General features: G+C 34.0%; 1 protein-coding gene and 1 non-coding gene across 2 annotated transcripts; both read right to left on the minus strand.

Annotated features, from left to right (window-relative positions):
- Positions 1-12,392: 12,392 nt before the first annotated feature.
- On the minus strand, positions 12,393-13,299 carry LOC125869624 (uncharacterized). The gene is made up of 3 exons (XM_049550089.1): positions 12,957-13,299; positions 12,673-12,857; positions 12,393-12,494 (listed from the first exon to the last, which is right to left on the minus strand). Exons 1-3 carry the CDS (start codon positions 13,297-13,299, stop codon positions 12,393-12,395), a joined length of 630 nt encoding a protein of 209 aa, XP_049406046.1.
- LOC125871977 (small nucleolar RNA Z247) lies at positions 13,122-13,260 on the minus strand. Its single transcript, XR_007447091.1, has one exon. It is a non-coding gene; the product is annotated as a small nucleolar RNA Z247 (small nucleolar RNA).
- Positions 13,300-20,644: the final 7,345 nt, after the last annotated feature.

Below are 20,644 nucleotides of genomic sequence, written 5' to 3' on the forward strand. Positions count from 1 at the left end.
TTCTTTATAGTGATCGAGCTCCAGTTGAACTGGAAAGCTAGGACATGGCTCAGAGATTGTATAGGCTGGTGGAGTTTGGAATGTTACGGAAGGGTGTGCGGGCAAGCTAGGCAAAACATTTGGATTATTGGGGATTGGGACTGGGATTTGATAGGTTGGCATGAAGTTTTGGGAGTGATTAGTGATACGCTCAAACTACACCTCCTTTCAGAAGCATAAGCGATCGTTATCAAGTAAAGAACCCAACTTGTAGGTTGGGATCAATCCCACGAGGAAAATGGTTTAGACTTTACTTTTAACCTACAACTATATTTGATTAGTCAAATTATTTCCAGAAACAAGTAATAAAAAGGGGGGTTGTGCTTGTGTAAAACAAATAGTAATAAGTAATATTGTAATGAATAATTAAACTCAACTTTGGTTGTTATCAAAATAAGAGAAATAACTAGGGTATACGTGTTCCCCATAATCTCATAACGCAGTAATCCTAGTAATAGCAATCCTTTTCTAGTGTATTACATGCAAAGTGATAAGTTAGGTATCTCTAAATCCTTGGTTCGGCATCTAAAGAATTTCACCCCGCACCTTGGTCCGGCTACGTGTGTATAATTTACTAACCCTTACCTTTACCTCATATTAGACATCATAATCGATGTTTGGCTTAGTTATTACTTCGCACCAATCGACACTAGCCTATTAGATAGTATCACACTAAATCTATGTTGATAATTCTTTTCTTGTTAATTACCTCCTTGGTCCGGCAAGTAGTAACAAGGCGAGTTCTAACGTTGGCCACCGTTAAAAAGACTTCTAAACGAAAGAATTATCAATGCATGCAAAATACTAGTCAAAGAATTGCTTATTTACTATTCATACTTTGTTAATCGATCATGGTTCCCACAACCCTAGTTGTGGATTTAGTTACTCATATTAGCAAGAGCACAATTCATAATTGTAGATGGAGAAATCATGAACTTACGTAAAGAGAATAATAAACCCAGAAAATTAACTTGAATTGCAAAGCCAAAATCTTCAAAACGAACTTGGGAAATCAATAATTGCTAGAGTTACAAATTAATATCCAAAGTTACAAAGCAAAAATAGAACAATAGTGTCTAACCCCCAAAAACGAGGTTTACATGTCCTATTTATAGAAAACAAATCCTAAATAAAAAAGGAAACAAATTAAGGAAAGTTTTATTCAAGTACGCGTCTTTGATCCACGAGACTGACTTTACGGACCGTCGATTGATCTACGGTCCGTAAGTCCCTTCCGTCACTCGGGACTTAGAAAATATTTCGGCATCCAAAAATCAGCTTCTCTGAAGCAAACGACGGACCAGCAATCCCTTCCGTAGCTCCATACTTAGCATCTTCAAAAATCAGGTACTGGAACCCTCGCAGTCTCACTCTACGGATCAACAGTACGGTCCGTAGATGGATCTACGGACCGTCAATTGGCACCGTGGTTTCACACTTGGTCAGATTTCCCTGATTTGTCCTCAACACATTCCTGCTGATCTACGGTCATCACCTACGGACCGTGAATGGACCTACAGTCCGAAGATGACCCCCGTGGATGCCCTTTTCTGCATTTCCTTCAGCTGTCTCTAAACTTCCGCGCCTGAACACCTTTCCTGCAAAACATGATAAAATACATAAAAACCAATATAAAAAGGCCCTAGACACACACACAACTTGTAAGTGAAATGTATTAGAAATACCGTAAACTCACGGTATATCAATTAGTGTTAGGTGCTTGGTTCTGATTTGGTAGTGGTGGTGGTGTTTGGTAAGAAGTGCTGGCATAAGGAGCGTTGGATACAATTAAGTCGATGGTATGAGGGTTAGGAGTGGAAGTGATGGGTCTTGTGGTATGGGTAGGGAAATAGTTGGGTAATGGGGAACTTAGTGATGGAAAATGAGGACGAGGTCTTCTAGTTTCAAGGAGGGGGGGGGGGTTCATTTGATGCAATGGCCAATTTGGCCAGATCTTTGGTCTGTTGAAGCTCTTCTTGCATGTCGGCAATTCGTTACATTAACTGAGAGATCAACTCACTCTGATCAGCGAGTTCAGCATTTCAGATGGTCACGTCCACTATTCCCGTTTCTTCAGAAGTACCAGTCATTTTGCTCTTGCCTTTCTCCAAAGAATGATTAGGGAAGGATGGTATGATTGTTTTAGATCTTGTAAAGTAGGGATGGTCGGCCAGTTTGATTTCAACACAGATTAGTTTTTACCTGTAGAGAAAAACAACTCAAAAGACATATGTGTTAGTTTTTGTTTTTAACGAGATATGCAAATAAGATGACATAATAATAAACACACAAGTGTCATTTTGCTTCAAGTAGATTAATCCACGAAAATATTTTGGGTGAATTTGAGGACTCAAATGGAAAGAAATTTTTCTTGCAATTGAATTGGAAAGGTCGACTTGCATAGAATCTTGCTAATTTCTTCCACTCATATGCTTTTGTAGGTGAAACTCTTCAGAATCATTCACTAATAAGAGAGAATAAAAATTGAAAAGATAGGGACTGAGCCTTAAGTAGGCTGCCTACGTATCCACTAAGGAAATCAGGCCCGACGTAGTTCGAATAGTCTCGACAAATTTTCTGAATATTGACTCTTCAGTTTCTTCATCACTAACCAAAGCAATGGGTGGGATTGGTGCGTTGACATTTTTTCCAGACATTCTAGCAAGTCGACCTCCTGTAATAGACGAATAAAACTTAGGAGATTTTTAGAGTAGACGATTTATATATTTCTGAGAAACTTGGACAACACTTCAGAAGTAATTTGGACGGACTTTGTTGTTGTGGACTTTAATATATGCTTAAGGTGTTCTAACAAACAAAAGTGGATTAATCATGCTTTAGACAAAATGACACATCACAACACAAAACAATTATATAAAGCAACACACAAATAGTTTATATCGCGCCCTAAACTTGTAACCTTTTTATGCCAAAGGTGGGCCTATCGAATTGAAGGATGTATGACGTCATTTGAAACATTCCATTGCCTCATAAAATTAAAATTTATACCAGTTTTACGAATAAACTAAATGGGGATACATAATAGGGGAAATGGGATACAAAATATCAGTCTCGCACAGGGGTTCAATCCTACTCTATGCTTCCAATGAAAGATCATATGTTCTTGAATTCTTGTCATCTTCGAATGTCCACGCTCTTGGATGCTATGATAATTTGATTCTTCTTCGACTTGAACAAACGATTAAAACTCAACCCCAAGAGACAATGGTTTGCTAAATGGCGTATACATCCTTCAAATTTAAACACATAAGCATGATTGTATTTTATTGACCAATGGGCCAAATAGACACAAGGTGGACATCTAATGGGCCCAAGCACGCCTTGGGTGTTGGGTCAACTTAGTTCAAAAGCGCTAAATTTGGGATTTGGTTTGGCTCTACACTAGTCTTGACTAAGAGTGGGTTTATTTGAAGTGGACTGGTGACCCAAGCGGACTACTTGGGATGGGACAGTTAACGACCGTTGACTATCCAGTAGCCAACTACATTCGTCAGGGTGTCCCGAGAACAATTTGGTTAACGAACGACTGTGGCCCGCACAATTGTCCTTTAAGTGAAAAGAAGAAAAAAAAATGTCATTTGACGGAATAAATGATATGCATGCAATGACAGTTGATATCACAATTTAAGCAAATAAGGCACATTTGAGGTAAAACAATTCAACAAATATTAGCAAATAGTCAAAGAGAGTCAAGTCATTATGGTTAGAACCTAATTGAATCCCCAGCAGAGTCGCCATTTCTGTCGTGCCGTAATTTTCCGAATCTTTAGAAAAATCACTTTTTGAAATGTTCTAAGTATAAAACAATTTGAGAAAAATACTTAGAAAAGAGTCGCCACTTAATTTTTTAAAGAAATTAAGAAAACTTATAATTTTCAAAGACTTAAACAGAAAAAATCATTTGAAAATACCAAAGAGGGTTCGGGGTTCAATTTACACTTCGAGAAGGGCTTAAGCATTCGAAGTGCCCGCTAACATGCGGTTGCCCTGCGACTTGACTAAAATATATTTGAACTATTTTTAGGAAAATAATGATTTAAAATAATAGCTTACAATATTTGCTTAACTTTGAGAAAATAATTAAATAAATGACATATTTTATTTTGATTTTTTAGAGAAAAGGACTCAAAATGGAACAATTGACTCGAAATACGAGTGATTAGAATATTAATAAAAAAAAACTAGACTAATAAGAATTTATTTAATTCATTTTGAAATAACAATTTAAACCAATTTAATAAATTAAAGCATGAACATCATTTTAAATTAATTGACTAACCTTTTTTGAGAAAATAACTAAGTAATGTTTTATATGTATATATTTTTTATTAATTGGAAAAGTTTTGACTAACATTTTTAAAGCTTATTTAAGAAAAATATTTTAACTAAAAATAATAATAATTTTAAAATGAGTATAATATGAATAAGTGAAGAGGCGTTAAAACATATATCTTAAGAATAAAAGGTTCCACTTAATTAGAAAGTATAATTTGATCAACATATTTAATTAATAAAGTAAAATAAATATTAAAAGTTAACCAACACAAAGAAAATAACTTATCTTTTGGGGAATCTAATTAGGTTAATTAATAATTCTAAAGTTAGAGTTAATGATAAGAAAATAGACAATAAATAAAGACAATAAAATAACTTAAAGGCAAAGGGGAAATGAATTTGGGCTTTTGGCACAATCCCGTTTTTGGTATACAGTTGTTGTAAACGAGTGTATATTTGATGTATACAGCCCTTTTTCTGCGTTCCGGGACCTGTACGTCAACTCCAAAGACTTGTTCTTCAATTTCTCAAGGTTGGATGACTTGATAAAAGAATTTTGGGCCTTTATGCCCCATCCGAAATATGAAGTGGAGAAAAATGGAGTCCAAGGGAACTCGGATCAAAAGTTCATGCGAGAAAAGGGATAAAGGTTAATGATTATTCATAATGAAACTCTACTAAAATAATTAAGCATGTAGGATAATAATAAGCTCAATTGCCTTAAAATAGCTAAACAGAAGAGCAATACTTAGAATACATTTATAATCTTAGAATGTTTAATAGTGTGAATACTAAGTGGATAAACACTAAAACAATTACACCATATTATACCACAATATATGATGAGTAAGGGATCAAATCACCTATAATGGTAACAAACTTATTGATTTTGAATAAGCTCACTGGAAGAGAAAACATAAGGAAGAATGCATTCTTTAATCATGTGGAAGACACATTTAACAATTATTTCGACTAATATGCAAAAAAAAATTAAAAAAATATAATCTTTTTATTTTCAAACAAATAAATTTGATGGCTACCACACTTGAGGGCAAAGCAACACTACAAATGCTAGCAATACAAGGACAAAGATTTAACTGAAAATTCATCAAAATAATAATAGTAGTAATGACAACATATTCAACTAAGCAAAACAAAATAAAATCTGAAACTCAAAACTACGACTTCCTGGAGAAGAGAAAATTATAGTTTTAAGCAAGAGGGGAAAATCATCATTCTTAGAGAATTTCAACAATGGTAATACCGAGATTATTCCAAAATATTTGCAATTGAATTAGAAATAAGATAAAGAATTAGACTAAATTATCCTACGTGGAAGAATAAGATCACTATGAGATTCAAAAGCCATTAGTTGATACAGTCATATCAAAACACATTAATCCATTAGCTTAGATAGTTAGAGAAAATATGTATCCGAGATTATTTTTTTTCAAATCTAATAATACAATCAATATTAACTTAAACAAATGTGGAGAAGTACACAAGTCACATCCACAGGTTAAAACAATTCAAACCTCAATTCTAGAGACTTTAGAAAAAAAAATCTCAAATGGGTTAGCTATTGAAAGAATTAACAATTTCATGCATTTGGGGTTTCCAAACAAGAAAAGGAGTTTATCACTGTGGAAGAAATATATGCTCTTTTAAGTTTACAATATAATCTGAGATACAAAGTGCAAGCATCCAACAAGATACATTGATGATTTTAAACCAACTCAAATAACCAAACCGCCAAACAAGTCCAATCTCAAGTTCATTCAAAAGATAACAAAATTACATTGTAAGGCACATGGAGAATTAAAACATGCCATTTTATCTAAAATTTAGAAGATAGCCTTAAACACATATATCATATATGTTAACAAAACATAAAAGAAACTTGAAAACTCATAAAAATAACAAGACATTTAGAGATTTACACGTCACTATTTGAAAGAAAACTTATGCACATGCTTCATATAATGTAGTATACCAACACTAAAAAAAAAACAGTATGCACAAGAACATGAAGTAAACCTGCAAATGGGTTAAGCAAGATCAACACAGCATTTCAACTAAAAAAAAAGAAACCATCTTTTATAAAATAAGAAAATTGCTTCTGCCTTAAAATAAAATACACGCAAATATAAGGCTACAAATTTCTTACTACATGAGAAATATTTTTATGACAAGAATGAGATTAAACCACGATTACTTGACAATGTCACGCAGTAATTGCCAAATATTTAGAAGAAAACTTATACTTACGATTCCACTAATTACAGATTAGGGAAGGAGTTTAAAGTCTATGTTCATATCTATATGGGAACCAAACTACAGGAAAAGCCTACACACATAGTTTTATTTACATTTTTTACTCAAGAAAAAAAAATATGTTACTTCCATAACATTTCCAACTAAACAAGAACAATATTCATCTCCTTTAAAACCATTTTTAAATAGGAATATATGAATTGAAAATTGCTTATCACATAGAGATACAAATAAACACCAAACTTGGAACCAAAAACAGATTACATATCATCATCTGATTTCAAACGAACTCATATATTTTTTTTTTATTCGAAATAGCCAAAATGTGAAAAAGATATGAACTCAATTATCTCTAGGCCTCAAACTAAATCAAAAACATAAAAAAAAAAAAAAAAACATCACTTTCATGATAACTAAAACAAATGAAAATTATTCTTGACACATGATTTTTCTTACAACAGGCATAACATTTATACAAAGGCAATAATAGAAGTAAAAGTAAGGGGACGAAGATCACCTGTTGCGGGGCAGCGTCTGGATGACAACAAGCTTGAAAGAGAGCGACTTCTCTCACAACTTCGACTAGAGCAGCAAATCAAGAATTTCAAAGTAACTTCAAATAAGACCTTTCTCAGAACTTAGAATTAGAAAATCGTTTTAAAAATTCCTTGAATGTAAAATGGGTATTGTCAAAGAACCAAGCTCTAAAACATGTTTTCTCCCAATTTCCAAAACTTGTTTCTTTCTCCTTTAAACACATAGAGAAAACGATCTTAAATAGATAAGGAATAGGGTTGATTTTTTAGAGGGAAAACGGATGGATTGGAAGAATTTGAATTCGAAATTCAAGTTCTCTTTTGGATAAGGATGCTGGATTTCCGTGATTTGGTGGGATTTACTGCGCTGGACTGTTGTTCGTTTCTGGGTTCTCCGCGATTTCGACTGCTGTCCGCGATTTCTGGGTTTGCAGCGTCTCGAATTTTGGTTCTCGCGTTGAGGAAGAAGGAGAAAAAGGGTCGGGTCACATGTGGTATTGTTGTATGTATTTTGGATTGCTGGTTGTAATATTATGTTGGGAAAATGAAGTGGGCCTCCGAGTTTATTTGGGGAATTAAATCTGGTGGGTATGGGAATAAGAACTGGAATTTGGAGTGGGCTGCCTCATTTGGCCCAATATTTGATCTCAAAATGAATTAAGGACAATGTGATAAAGTGGCTAGCATTGCAATTCCACAATAGCCAAATTAATTTCAACTGTAACCAAATTGAATTTAATCGGTGAATTTGGTCGACATTTAAACAAAACGATTTTCATAAATTAATTAAGGAGCTTCTTAGTCTTAACGAAATAAAATAATTAACTCGATTATAAAATAATTAATTTAATTATAACTAATTAACTCAGAAGTATAACTATAATTTAAACTAAATTAAATTAATAAAATATTTAACTATAATGTAAGATCTTTTGTGATGATTTTCAAATATTCTTAAAATATACTAATTATATACATAATTATATAAAACACATATCTTATTTACAAATTATAAAAATGACACAACTATTTAAAATAACTTGCAAATTATATTATTTTTCTTTTGTGATTTTATAAAACTAATTGTTTTATTCGTTCGAAACTGAAGAAGCTCAATAATTAATCTCTAATGTGGAGGTCTAAAATTGGATGTCAACAGTAGTAAATTACATTTTCATTTAGACTCAAATTAGTTATTTGTAATTTTGTCAGAACACAACCAACAAGCGTTCAAATTTTATTACTCATGGCTCAAAACAAATGCATATTAAGTATTGAATACGTAATTCTTAGGTATTTCTTATGGTGAAGAACCATTTAAATTTGTTCGTTTCTTCTACTTCTAAAGAATTACAAGAATAATATAAGATATATACAAAAAATTAGCAATAGAGGATTATTTAGATGATAATGAAAAATAGAGAAAAATAATTATTTAGACGATGATGAATAAGAGAAAAAACAAGGACAAAGAACGAATTAATTATCAAAGAATGAAATAGAAATATTTATCTCTATTTCCTCGTACTTTTAGTTTCATCATTTATTTTTTCGAACTAAAGGAAGATTCATTGGATAGTAAATTTATCATTTGACAAAAATAAGAAAAAAAATCAAGTCCTAAAATATGTTTATCCGAATTTTATGCACTAACATCATAATATATGATTTTTTTTTCTTAATAAATTAGTCTTTTAATTTTGAAAAATACTTGATAATAAAAATGTAATTCACTTAAGATCTAATTTCTACAAAAATACTTGTATTGTAATTTTATCATTTTTCTTATTTCTATAATTGATTTTTTATTTCTTGTATCATAATTATTTTTTAAAATAAATTTACATATACATATTTCATAACTGCGCGAAACGCGGCCAAATCCCTAGTATAATTATGAAAGATGTATTTAGAAGGTAGTGTAAAGTAAAAGCACCCGTTGATAAATTAGGGTTGTTGAAAGAAAAAAAAAGATACATAGTAAATTGTTGATAAAGGTGAAACTAATTTGGGTATTCCGATTGACTTGGTAGATTCGATAATGAATTAACGTAAGTTGGAAAAGAATTCACTACAAATAATTGATGAAACATTATGATACTAAAATATAAATTCACCATGAAGAAGTAATTATTATGAGGGACATATATTAAAGACGAACATGCATAAGATAGGGGCAAAAGTGTAAACTAATGATATATGATGCAGATGATCGATGCTTATTAACACGCTTCAACCCGTCAAAGTTAAAATTGTTGTCCACCTTCGAGTACTGACGAACAACTTTAGAAGCTCATTCTCCCCCATGTCTCTCCATTGCAACTAAGCTTAGACGTAATGTATGACGTGCAATCAATTCTACCACCTCAATGACACCATAGATGTGTAACCAATAGGGTGAACAACTGTTTTATTAGGAAAAAATATTTTGGACTGGTTTAGAGTCGCCACTTAATTTTTTAAGAAAAATCAAGAAAACTGTTGTTTTCAAAAGACTAAAACAGAAATCTAATGAAAACTTAAAAAAGGGTTCGAGGTTCTTATTAACATTCTAGGAAGGTTTTAAAAGCACCTAGAATGTCCACTAATGTGGTTATCCGGCAATTAATTATTTGGCTAAAATAATTTAACTTAATTTAAATTGCAAAATTGAGTTGTTTTATAGTTAGAACTACTTTAAAAGGGAAAAGGGAAGTACTAGATATTAGCTAAGTTAAAATACTTTGATAGATTATGTTTCGATATTATAGGAAGCGAGTATTTAATTAGTTAATTTTTAGAAGATTAGTTTAGAATGACTATCTTTCGGGGAATTAAATCGTAGTAACCTTAAGGCTAACAACAAATATCGACAGGTAAACATATATAAGATAATAAAGTAACGAAGGAAATCTGGGCCCAAGTCTGGTTTACTGTTCGCCTGGGCCAGTATTTGGGCCCATTTTCATTTTTGGGCCTAAAGGCCTAATATTTAATACCTGTCCTAAACTAATCTTTGAAATTCATCTTTCTTTGGGCCTTTAGCCCAATTCTTGTCTCCTTGTACCTACCCTAATAACTAACAAGTAATAATAATCACAATAATAGGGCTTAGGCCCAAAACAACAAAATACAAGTTGAATTTTGGAGGGCCTTTCGGAGCTTGAAAACTTGATTTTCAGCATGCTTATTTTCTGTAACTTGTTCGCCGGTTTTGCTGATCCGATACCAAGGTTGATTCGAGTAAAAGAGAGCAAATTTAGGCCTTTCCGACCCAAATCGAAATGCAAGGGGAATAGATAAGTCCGTGAGGACTCAAGGCGGATTCACATGCAAGGAGATGGCAAGGAGTTAGCACACGAAGTAATAAAGCAAATGAAATGTAACTTAAACAAGATGAAACTCGCTTAGAAGTGAAAGCCACCGAAAAAAAAAAACTTTAAATGAAACCGGAATATACGACTCTAAAGAAAACCCAATGAATCAGATCAATGACAAAGTTGACAAACCAACCACGACACAAAACAGTAGCTAGCACACATGTATGCATATATATACTTGTGCACATATTTCATTCCAGGGAGTACATGTACACATGTATGCNTGTGAAAAAGATATGAACTCAATTATCTCCAGGCCTCAAACTAAATCAAAAACATATCTTTAAAACATCACTTTCATGATAGCTAAACAAATGAAAATTATTCTTGACACATGATTTTTCTTATAATAGGCATTACATTTACACAGAGACAATAATAGAAGTAAAAATAATGGGATGAAGATCACCTGTTGCGGGACAGCGTCTGGACGACAACGAGCTTGAAAGGGAGCGACTTCTCTCACAACTTCGAATAAGGCAGCAAACCAAGAATTTCAAAGTAACTTCAAATGAAACCTCTAAAACATGTTTTCTCCCAATTTCCAAAACTTGTTTTTTTTTTTAAAACACATAGAGAAAACGATCTTAAATAGGTAAGGAATAGGGTTGATTTTTAGAGGGAAAACGGATGGATTGGAAGAATTTGAATTCGAAATTCAAGTTCTCTCTTGGATAAGGATGCTGGATTTCCGCAATTTGGTGGGATTCACTGCTCTGGACTGCTATTCGTTTCTGGGTTCTCCGTGATTTCGGCTGCTGTCCGCGATTTCTGGGTTTGCAGAGTCTCGAATTTTGGTTCTCGCGTTGAGGAAGAAGGAGAAAAAGGGTCGGGTCACATGTGGTATTGTTGTATGTATTTTGGATTGCTGGTTGTAATATTGTGTTGGGAAAATGAAGTGGGCCTCCGAATTTATTTGGGGAATTAATTTGGTGGGTATGGGAATAAGAGCTGGAATTTGGAGTGGGCTGCCTCATTTGGCCCAATATTTGATCTCAAAATGAATTAAGGACAATGTGATAAAGTGGCTAGCATTGCAATTCCACAATAGCCAAATTAATTTCAATTGTAACCAAATTGAATTTAATCGGTGAATTTGGTCGACATTTAAATAAGACGATTTTCATAAATTAATTAAGGAGCTTCTTAGTCTTAACGAAATAAAATAATCAACTTAATAAAAAAAAATAATTATTTCATATATATATATATATATATATATATAACAATATACATGAACTATTATATGACTAAATAATTAACCAAATATTTTAAAATATAAAATCTTTTTGAGACGATTTTCGAATATTCATAAAATATACTAATTATATACATAATTATGTGAAAGATATATATTATCTAAAAATTATAAAAAGTGACAAGACTATTTAAAATAACTTGCGAACTATATTATTATTATTATTATTATTTATTTATTTATTTGAAATTTTATAAAACTAATTATTTAAAAATCGTTTGAAATTGAAGAAGCTCAATGATTAATTTATTTATTGGAGGGCCAAAATTGGGTGTCAACAGACTTCACTTTTAAAGGACATGGAATAATACCAAGTGAATTTTGTGTGATCATCAATGAAGATAACATAGTAATGAAATTTATTATTTGATAAATAAGGGGCAGGAGCCCATGCATCAGAGTGAATCAAGTCTAAAGGATTCAAAGACAAATAAGAGGATGATGTAAAAGGTAATTTATGACTTTTTCCTTGTTGACAAGACCCACAAATGCTAGAACTCTTATTTGCTAGAATAGAAAAATCAAGTGTTCTAGCAACACTTTGAACTACGTTTATTGAGGGGTGACGTAATCTATTATGCCAAACGACATCGAAAGAGGATTTGGACGAAAGAAAAAATTGTGGTTTATTTAAGGACTACCAGTTGGATCTTCGGGTGAAAAGAAGCTTGTAAAGGCCATGCTCAAGTCTCCCGGCCTCACAGTAGCACCTTCCTCGTTGCCCGATCGATCCTTCACAACACAAAAGTTAGGATGAAATTCAAAATAAACATTGTTGTCAGCAGTAACTTAATCCACACTTAGTAATTTCAGGGACAAATAAGATTTTATTTAAGTGCAAGGCTCTAGATGACGATAATAATTTAGAATCACCAATATGAGAAATTTTCAAACTAGCTCCATTACCAACCAAAATTTGGTATGTACCATGGTAGTCTCCTCTAAGAGCCAAATTGTTGAGATGATCATTTGTAAGATGGTACGTAGCACTAGAATCTGGATACCAAGATGGATCAGATACAACATTCGGTTGAGCGATGTAGGCTGTCATTTGAGTTTGTGCATGCATGGACTTGATAAGAATTATGATAAAACCTACGATAACGATTGAGAGACATATGACCAAACTTATTACACACTTGACACTGTGATGAACCTGTAAAATTGTGAGGCTGATGATGTGCATTATTGAACCTGCAACCACTCCTCGACCCCTTCCCCAGCGTCCTCCATAATGCTGATTCAGGTTCGGGTTTGTGTTCTTTTTGTAGCCGTCATCACTTTTAGGATTAAAATTTGAAGATTTTGCAGTAAAGTGCACTTGCTTTTGTTCAATAGTACTTAGATTTTCAAGACGTGTCTCATGGCTTAGCAGAAACCCATGTAAGTCAGCAAGGGATATGATTTCAACTCTATAGGTAATAGAGACCACCAACGCATCATAATCGGGACCTAAGCCACCAAGAATATACAATGTAAGATCTTTCTCACTGAGAGGTTGTGCCGCAACTGTCAAGTTATCAGCAATATATTTCATCTTCTGTAAATAGTTTATCATTGATGTGGATCCCTTTTTTCGTTGTCTGAAGTTGTAGGTGGAGTTGCATCAATCGCGCCTTTGATTGTGACGCGAACATAGTTCCAGGGCTTGGCAAACCTCCATAATTGTGGTACAACCAACAACTTGCCCCAAAACACTCTTTGTGGGTGTTGACAAGAACCAACTCAAGATTAATTGGTCATGTTTTCGCCATGCCAAATAATTTAGATTAATAGTAGCTTTGGCAGAGGTTTCTTTTATCGAGCTACTTGCAACAAATTTTGATGGACATTTGTGAGACCCATCTACATAACCTTCAAGGCCATGTCCTCTTAGAGTGGGTAAAACTTGGGACTTCCACAAAATATAATTATTTCTGTCCAACTTAATAATATTTTTTGGTTATAACTATGAACTACTACCATTACTCCAACATGAAAACTTCAAAATTACAACCTAAAGAGCACCTCTAGTCCCAACCACCTCTAAGAAGAAGTTTAGGACTATCCAGGCCTCAAGCAAAACTATTCCAGGAAAAAACCATAAACTATTACCAAATACAAACAATTTTATTCTTTTTGATCTAAACTATTTACTCTCTAGTTAGTCTTCTCAGCAGAGTCTGACACCTCACGGCACCCCACAGAGACAACACTTTGTATCCTCCACATGAATGTTCAATCTCATAATTCTAGACTTGGTGAGCAGTTTGTTCTGGTTTGCTAACCATATGATAAATCTATGTTTTGGTTGCATAATTTTTGTCCATATAAGGTTTGCTTCCCAAAGCCTGGTTTGAGCCCCTATCAATACATTATAGCTCATTGTTACTGAATAAGTGCCACACTTTGTTAGCTTGTATTTGTCATTTTGGTACCAATCTGCCATCTTAGTTTTTAGAGAGGTCAACTTTCTCCAATACCAACTACAATCTGTAGGTGGTATGTGATTCCGAATATTTCCATGTTGTTTTATATACACTCCATGTACCCATTTTACCCAGAGAATATCTTGTTTTTCTAAAACTTGCCATAATAACTTCCCAACTGAAGCTTCATTCCAATTTTTGCACCCCTTAACATTTAGTCCTCCAAATTTCTTTGGGAGGCACACCTTGTCCCAGGCAACCAAAGGTGCTTTTCTCTGATCTGTACTACTTCCCCATATAAAGTCTTTACATTTTCTATCCACGACCTTGAGCACACTCTGAGGTAAGATAAAGACTCCACCCCCAAAAATTAAATAGCAAAAATAAGACAGCATTAACTACTTGTAGTCTTCCTGTATAAGAGACCTTCCTAGCATAAGCATTTGTTACCCTCTTAGTAATCTTCTCCGCTAGTTGGTGACATTCCATCTTACCCCATTTCTTTAAAGATAGTGGAAGCCCAAGATACCTAATAGGTAGAGTACCTAAAGAGTATCCTGTCATTTCTAATATTTCCTCTTTTGAATCATCAGTGATCCCAACTAGAAAAATATTGGATGTCTCCACATTAGCCACTAATCCAATGGCATCACTAAAGTGCTCCAAAGCTTCCCGGACTTTTTGAATGGACCTTATATTCCCTTTGCAGAAAATCATCAGATCATTTGCAAATATTAAGTGAGTCAGCCTTTGCTCCTTACACATGGGATGAAATTTGAAATCTGGAAGTTCACTCATTTTGCTAATTGTTCGAGTGAGATATTCCATAACCAAGACAAATAACAGGGGAGAGATTGAATCTCTTTGCCTCAATCTTCTATGTCCTGCAAAGTAGTCATGCCCCTCTCCATTTATCCTTACAGAGAACTTGGTAGAGGATATACACACCATAACCATTTGAATAAATTAACTAGGAAAACCATACCCCTCTAGTGCTTCTATAACAACTTCCCAACTAACCATGTCATATGCCTTTCTCAGGTCGATCTTCATCATACACTTTGGTGAAGTCTTTCTGTTATAGTGCCTCAATAGATCATGACATATCAATACGTTGTGTACTAGAGACCGCCCTATAACAAAAGTTTCTTGTTTATCAGACACCAGGCTAGGCAGTACCTCCTTCAATCTTTCACATAATAGTTTAGAGATACATTTATATAGGATGTTGCAATATGAAATGGGTCTAAACTGACTAGCCGATTGTGGGGCTGGTACTTTGGGAATTAAAGAGATCATTGTAGCATTTAATTGCTTCAAAAATTTTCCATTCCTAAAGAATTGCAAAACTGCCTCCATAATATCATTTCCCACCATTTTCCAAGCCATTTTGTAGAAATCACTTCCATATCCATCTGGACCAAGGCTTTTATTACTGCCAATGCTAAAAATGGCTTTCTTGACGTCATTTTCAGTATATTCCCTTATCAACTCAACCTGCGTGATGAATATTAAAGTATGGTCATATCTCAAGAAATTCCTCAAAGACTTTCTCCTCTCCTGTTGATCTCCTTAGTACCTAGAAAATCTTGGTAAAACGCCACAAATACATTAGTTATGCATTCAGGCTTTGTTTGAAGCACTCTTGTGCTATCTTTCACTTGCATTATAGCCTGCTGCAGCTTCTTGTGCTTGATCACAAAAAAGAAGTATCTAGAGTTATCATCCCCTAATTGAATCCAAGTTACTTTGCTCCTCTGTTGTAGATACACCTTTGCTAGATATGAAGTTTTTTTGAATTTCTAATACTGCGCCTTTTCCTTTTGTTGTAGATTACTGTCTATGGGGTTAACATGTAGAGTTGACTATGTTGACACCAATGCCTCTCTATCTTCATCTGCCTCTGCCACTATGTTTCAAAAGTGTTGCTTATTCAATTTCCTTAGCTCTACCTTCAACATTTTTTGCTTCTTTACCAACTGGAACATTTTACATCCACTAACAAGAACTTCCCAGATTGCTTCTACTATTTCCATAAACTTTGGGTGACTTGACCATACATTACAGTATTTAAATTGTCTAGACCTTTTGTTACCATTAGTTCTCTATAGCTTCGCTGGACAATGATCGTTTATTCCCTCGTTGAGAAAAGTAGCATTATAATCTGGCATCTTGTTCAACCATATTGTATTTACAAACACCCAGTCAATCTTTGAAAAAATCCTATTACTTCTTTGCTTATCACTCTATATGTACCTACTCTCATGTGGAGGGAGTTCTATAGGTCCACATTTTCCAATACATACCTGCATGTCTAGTACTTCGACCATCGAAATAGGATTCCCACCACATCTATAATCCATATTAAGAATTGAGTTAAAATCCCTCATGATGAGCCATGGATCATTACATCTCATGCTCACCCTCTCCATATACCTCCACAAATCCTTCCTATCATCCCTGGTATTAAAAGCAGACACCACTGTTAGAATGAATGGAATTTTTACTCCATTATGTATTACCTGACTAGCTACTTTTTGAGCACTATTACTCTCTTCCACTACTTGGAACACATCTGACCTCCAAGTGAGCCAAAATTTTCCATTGTAGTGATGTTGTAAGTTTGTGATAAATTCCCATCCTCCAAACATTTTCCTTGCAATTTTCTTGATCTTCCCAGCTTTTATTTTTGTTTCAACCAGCCCAATTATACCTACCCTCTCTTTATTGCAAAGGATATTAACCTCTTTTTGTTTATTAGGGCCATTGAGACCCCTAATGTTCCAGCATGTCATGTTATCCATTCCCAATAATAGGGATATTATTGCCTCCCACATTTCTAGATTGACTTGTCACTCCCTTTGTGTTTATTGATTCTTGGTTCAAAACTTGGAATGTGTTCTTAACCAGCCCCATCTGCCTTTGCTTGTAGTGTTCTTGCTGTACATTTGTTGGCATCTGTATCCTTGTTGGTGTAATTTATTCAGTATTACCCTGCTTTGTTGGAGATGGCGTCTTCGTCATCTTCCAGTTCTTGTTTTCGCACCCCAACTTATGTAGCTTGTGGCATTCTTTCATCTGTCTTAGCCTTTCTTTTCTCGATTCTGGTTCGATCCTGGTCTTTTTCCTCTCCTGGTGGTTTATTCTTCCTGCATTCCTTTATATTATGCCCATACTTTTTGCAGAATTTACATATTATAGGCCTCCAAACATATTGAACTTTCTGCTCCACCAAATTTCCCCTTTCATTTTTAAACACCACCCTTCCTGGCAAGTTCATATCAATGTCCACTTCAATAAGAAGTCTTGCAAAATTCAACCCTAATTTCTTTTCAGTGTGACTGTCTACCATCAAAGGTTTCCCAATGAGATTTCCAATTTTACTCAAACCGATTGGTCTCCAGTACTTGAAATCCAGGCCAGGTAGCTTAACCTATATTGGCACTGAGTGAAGTTCATCCCTCATGAACTCTATCTCAGGTGACCATGCCTTTACAATAAACGACTTGTTGTCGAAATAGTATATTCCTCCTTGAACAACATCATCCTTACCTGTTGCAGTTTCAAATTTACCAATAACTATGCCATTTGTAGCATTGCAACCTTGTTGATACCCTACTTTGCCCACAGACGTTGGATAAAACCATTCAACACAACAAAAGAGGGATGAGCCCCAAACATATAACAGATTTTAGAGTGTTTCCAATAGTCTATTTTAGTACCAATATCTTCAATTTTGATTTCACATACATGAATCTCCCCTTGCATATCTGGCGCAACATAATCCAATTTGAACCCCGCATTTGAGATCTTAGTAATATCAAAATTATCCCAGATAGATGGCTTCTTCGTTCTATCCGGCATGACCTCTACTTCATCAACCCAGGACATTTTGGAAGTTGAACTACATATTTCAGACCACTATGCCTGCAGCTGCCTCGCATCAGTGTGATTCCCCACCTTCATGTTTGATTTTACCATTTCTTGTGTGGGTTGAGCTTCAATCAAATTTTGCAGCTCGCTACGTACCATCACCCTCATAAATTTCTAACTATTACTCTCATTCTTCACTTTCACTTGCCTTGCTTTATTACTAGGTTTAGCACCCTCGTCGTTTTTCGATAGTGTCGCACCTTTTTTCGTTGTTCCCTCTTTCACCCTTAGTGTGTGAGTTCCTTTCATTGTGTTCCCCTGTGCCATTAACTCCTTCTGTGAGTGGATACGAGCTCTCTTTCCTATGGATGGCGTACGTTATACTAACCTACGCTGATAGAGACTCATATCCTGCGCCACTTCTTTGTCAGATTTTTATTTTTATTCCCAACTTAATAATATTAAAATGAGTAAAATTGGACATGGACCATAATTGGTGGATGAGCTTTGAGGAGAAAGGTTCAACGTGGTGATGGTCATGGATGAAGAAAGTGAATCGCTACTTTGCTCTGATACCATGTAAGACTTGGAGAAGATCTCACTTTCTCTACTCATTCAATTGTAGCATACACGTACATATTAAATAGATACAAAGGAGATAGACTCCTGATATAATAAGAAGTCTGGAAACAGAGGAAATAAACTCCTAATGATATAAGGTACATATCATAGAGATATCCTAATAATTGGTTCTTGAATTTGACTAGGACTACCACATCATTTAGATATGTGATTTCATCTTATTAGTCTTGTATGCGTAATCATCATGGCATGTGGCATGAGTTTAGGCTTCAAGGTGTAATGGACCAGACTTGAAATTATTAAAATGGACTAATTAATTTGTAAAGTTCAAATTAATTAATCAATCCAAATGAACATGAATTTCAATTATTTTTATGAATTTAACCCAATAAAATTTATATGTCTACAAATGCCCCTTACTTCGAGACTTATTGACGTGTAGACCTGCCAAAATTTGACAATGAGACTTTAAATATTCATGAATGTGTTTTAATTTGTGTGGCTTCTAAAGTAGTTATTTCTTGTTGTCGCATTCTAGCTAGGCCACTACTTACAAGTGATCTAACTAAAATTTCTTTCGTGCACTTTCACACAGTAAAATTCCTCACCAAATTAAAGTAACACATAATTTGTTTGTAGTGATCTCTAATAATTTATTTTTAAAATCATTCTTGTTTGATAATAATATGACCCCTCTATATGTATTTGAAATAGAAGGGTCTTACTGAGTAATCACCTTTTCTTACTGTAACATTCTGTCATAAGGAATAAGAAAAAAATTGATTAGAACATTTGAACCAAAAAAGAATATTTACTTTCCTTTGGAATTCAAAAGGGATCAAAATTTTCTCCAAAGAAATCTCATTCAATATGGTAGTTTTCCAATTAACGAGTCAACTACTCAAAAATTGATATGCTGTCAAGGATTTTGTTCAACTACCATGGAACAAAACTCTCTAAAAGATTTACCTCGATCAATTCATAATCAAATTTAGAGATCCCATAAATACTTCACATGTTCTAAATTAAGATCTCCTTCTTTCCTTAAGTCGTTGGTTCATTCTTTCTCTATTCATTGATATGATTTTGAAAATTAATGGTAATTTCAATTAACCCAAATTAGATTTTCTTCTTCCAATTTCACTATAACTTTCCTAGTACAAGAATTGAGAATCATTCACTAAAACCTTTATATAAGCTTTTTCAAAGCATAAAAGATTTTCATCAATGAATTCAAAATCTGTAAAGAAAAGTTACTTGAGTGTGTTTAACTGCTAAGCTGTGACACCACTTAATTTTATTGAATTGAGAGACATAGGCCTCTATATCACAAAAATTTGAAGCAAAAATAATCTTTATACTTTCTCATGTAACTTTAACTTAATTTTGTAGTTAGCCATTTTTATGACTAAGATTTACACGCTTATAGTAAAATTCATAGCTCGCTATGGAAAAATTAAAATCACATGTCGTTTGATTTTTTCCAAACTAGAAACATGAAACTATACATAGCAAAGATTTTTAGCCAAATTCCTTCTGCATTGATATAGTTTTTTTTTTAAAAATTTATTATTGAACTCAACTTTAGATTTTTCATCTTTTGATTTCTCCAATTTTGTTTTACCAAAGTAACCTCTATTTTTTTATCAGAACAACGTTGTGCGATCTTGATTTCCAACATCGACAACAAATTTAGTGATAGAGAGATGCCATACCCTTTTCTTGATAATCAGAAAAATCAATGTGTCAAAGTTCTCGCCTTGAAAGTTCATCTTTCGGTGATTGGCGGCTTCCCACTTATTAGAAAGATGTTGGACATTCCCCTCATCTCCCAGAATAATTGACAACAGAAATGAAGGATGTCAGTAACTGTAATTTTTAAGCGAGAAAAGAGTCTCAATACTTGTCTTGGGTGACGAGGCATTCTCGAACCAATAGCCAAGTCACACATGGCTAATGCAATTAAATGAGTTGGTCTAACGTCTTTTTGAAATACAAAAAGCTTCTCGGTTCAAACTT

Source organism: Solanum stenotomum, chromosome 7 (assembly GCF_019186545.1).
Source record: "Solanum stenotomum isolate F172 chromosome 7, ASM1918654v1, whole genome shotgun sequence".
Taxonomy (NCBI): domain Eukaryota; kingdom Viridiplantae; phylum Streptophyta; class Magnoliopsida; order Solanales; family Solanaceae; genus Solanum; species Solanum stenotomum.

Excerpts from the sequence above, each read along its gene's own strand:
- LOC125869624 (XM_049550089.1), bottom strand. The coding sequence starts at position 13,299 with ATGAAATATATTGCTGATAACTTGACAGTTGCGGCACAACCTCTCAGT. Across the intron at positions 12,858-12,956 it reads GGGTCGAGGAGTGGTTGCAG|GTTTTATCATAATTCTTATC; the intron begins GTTCAATAATGC and ends TCGTTATCGTAG. Across the intron at positions 12,495-12,672 it reads ATGGTACATACCAAATTTTG|GATCGATCGGGCAACGAGGA; the intron begins GTTGGTAATGGA and ends TGTGTTGTGAAG.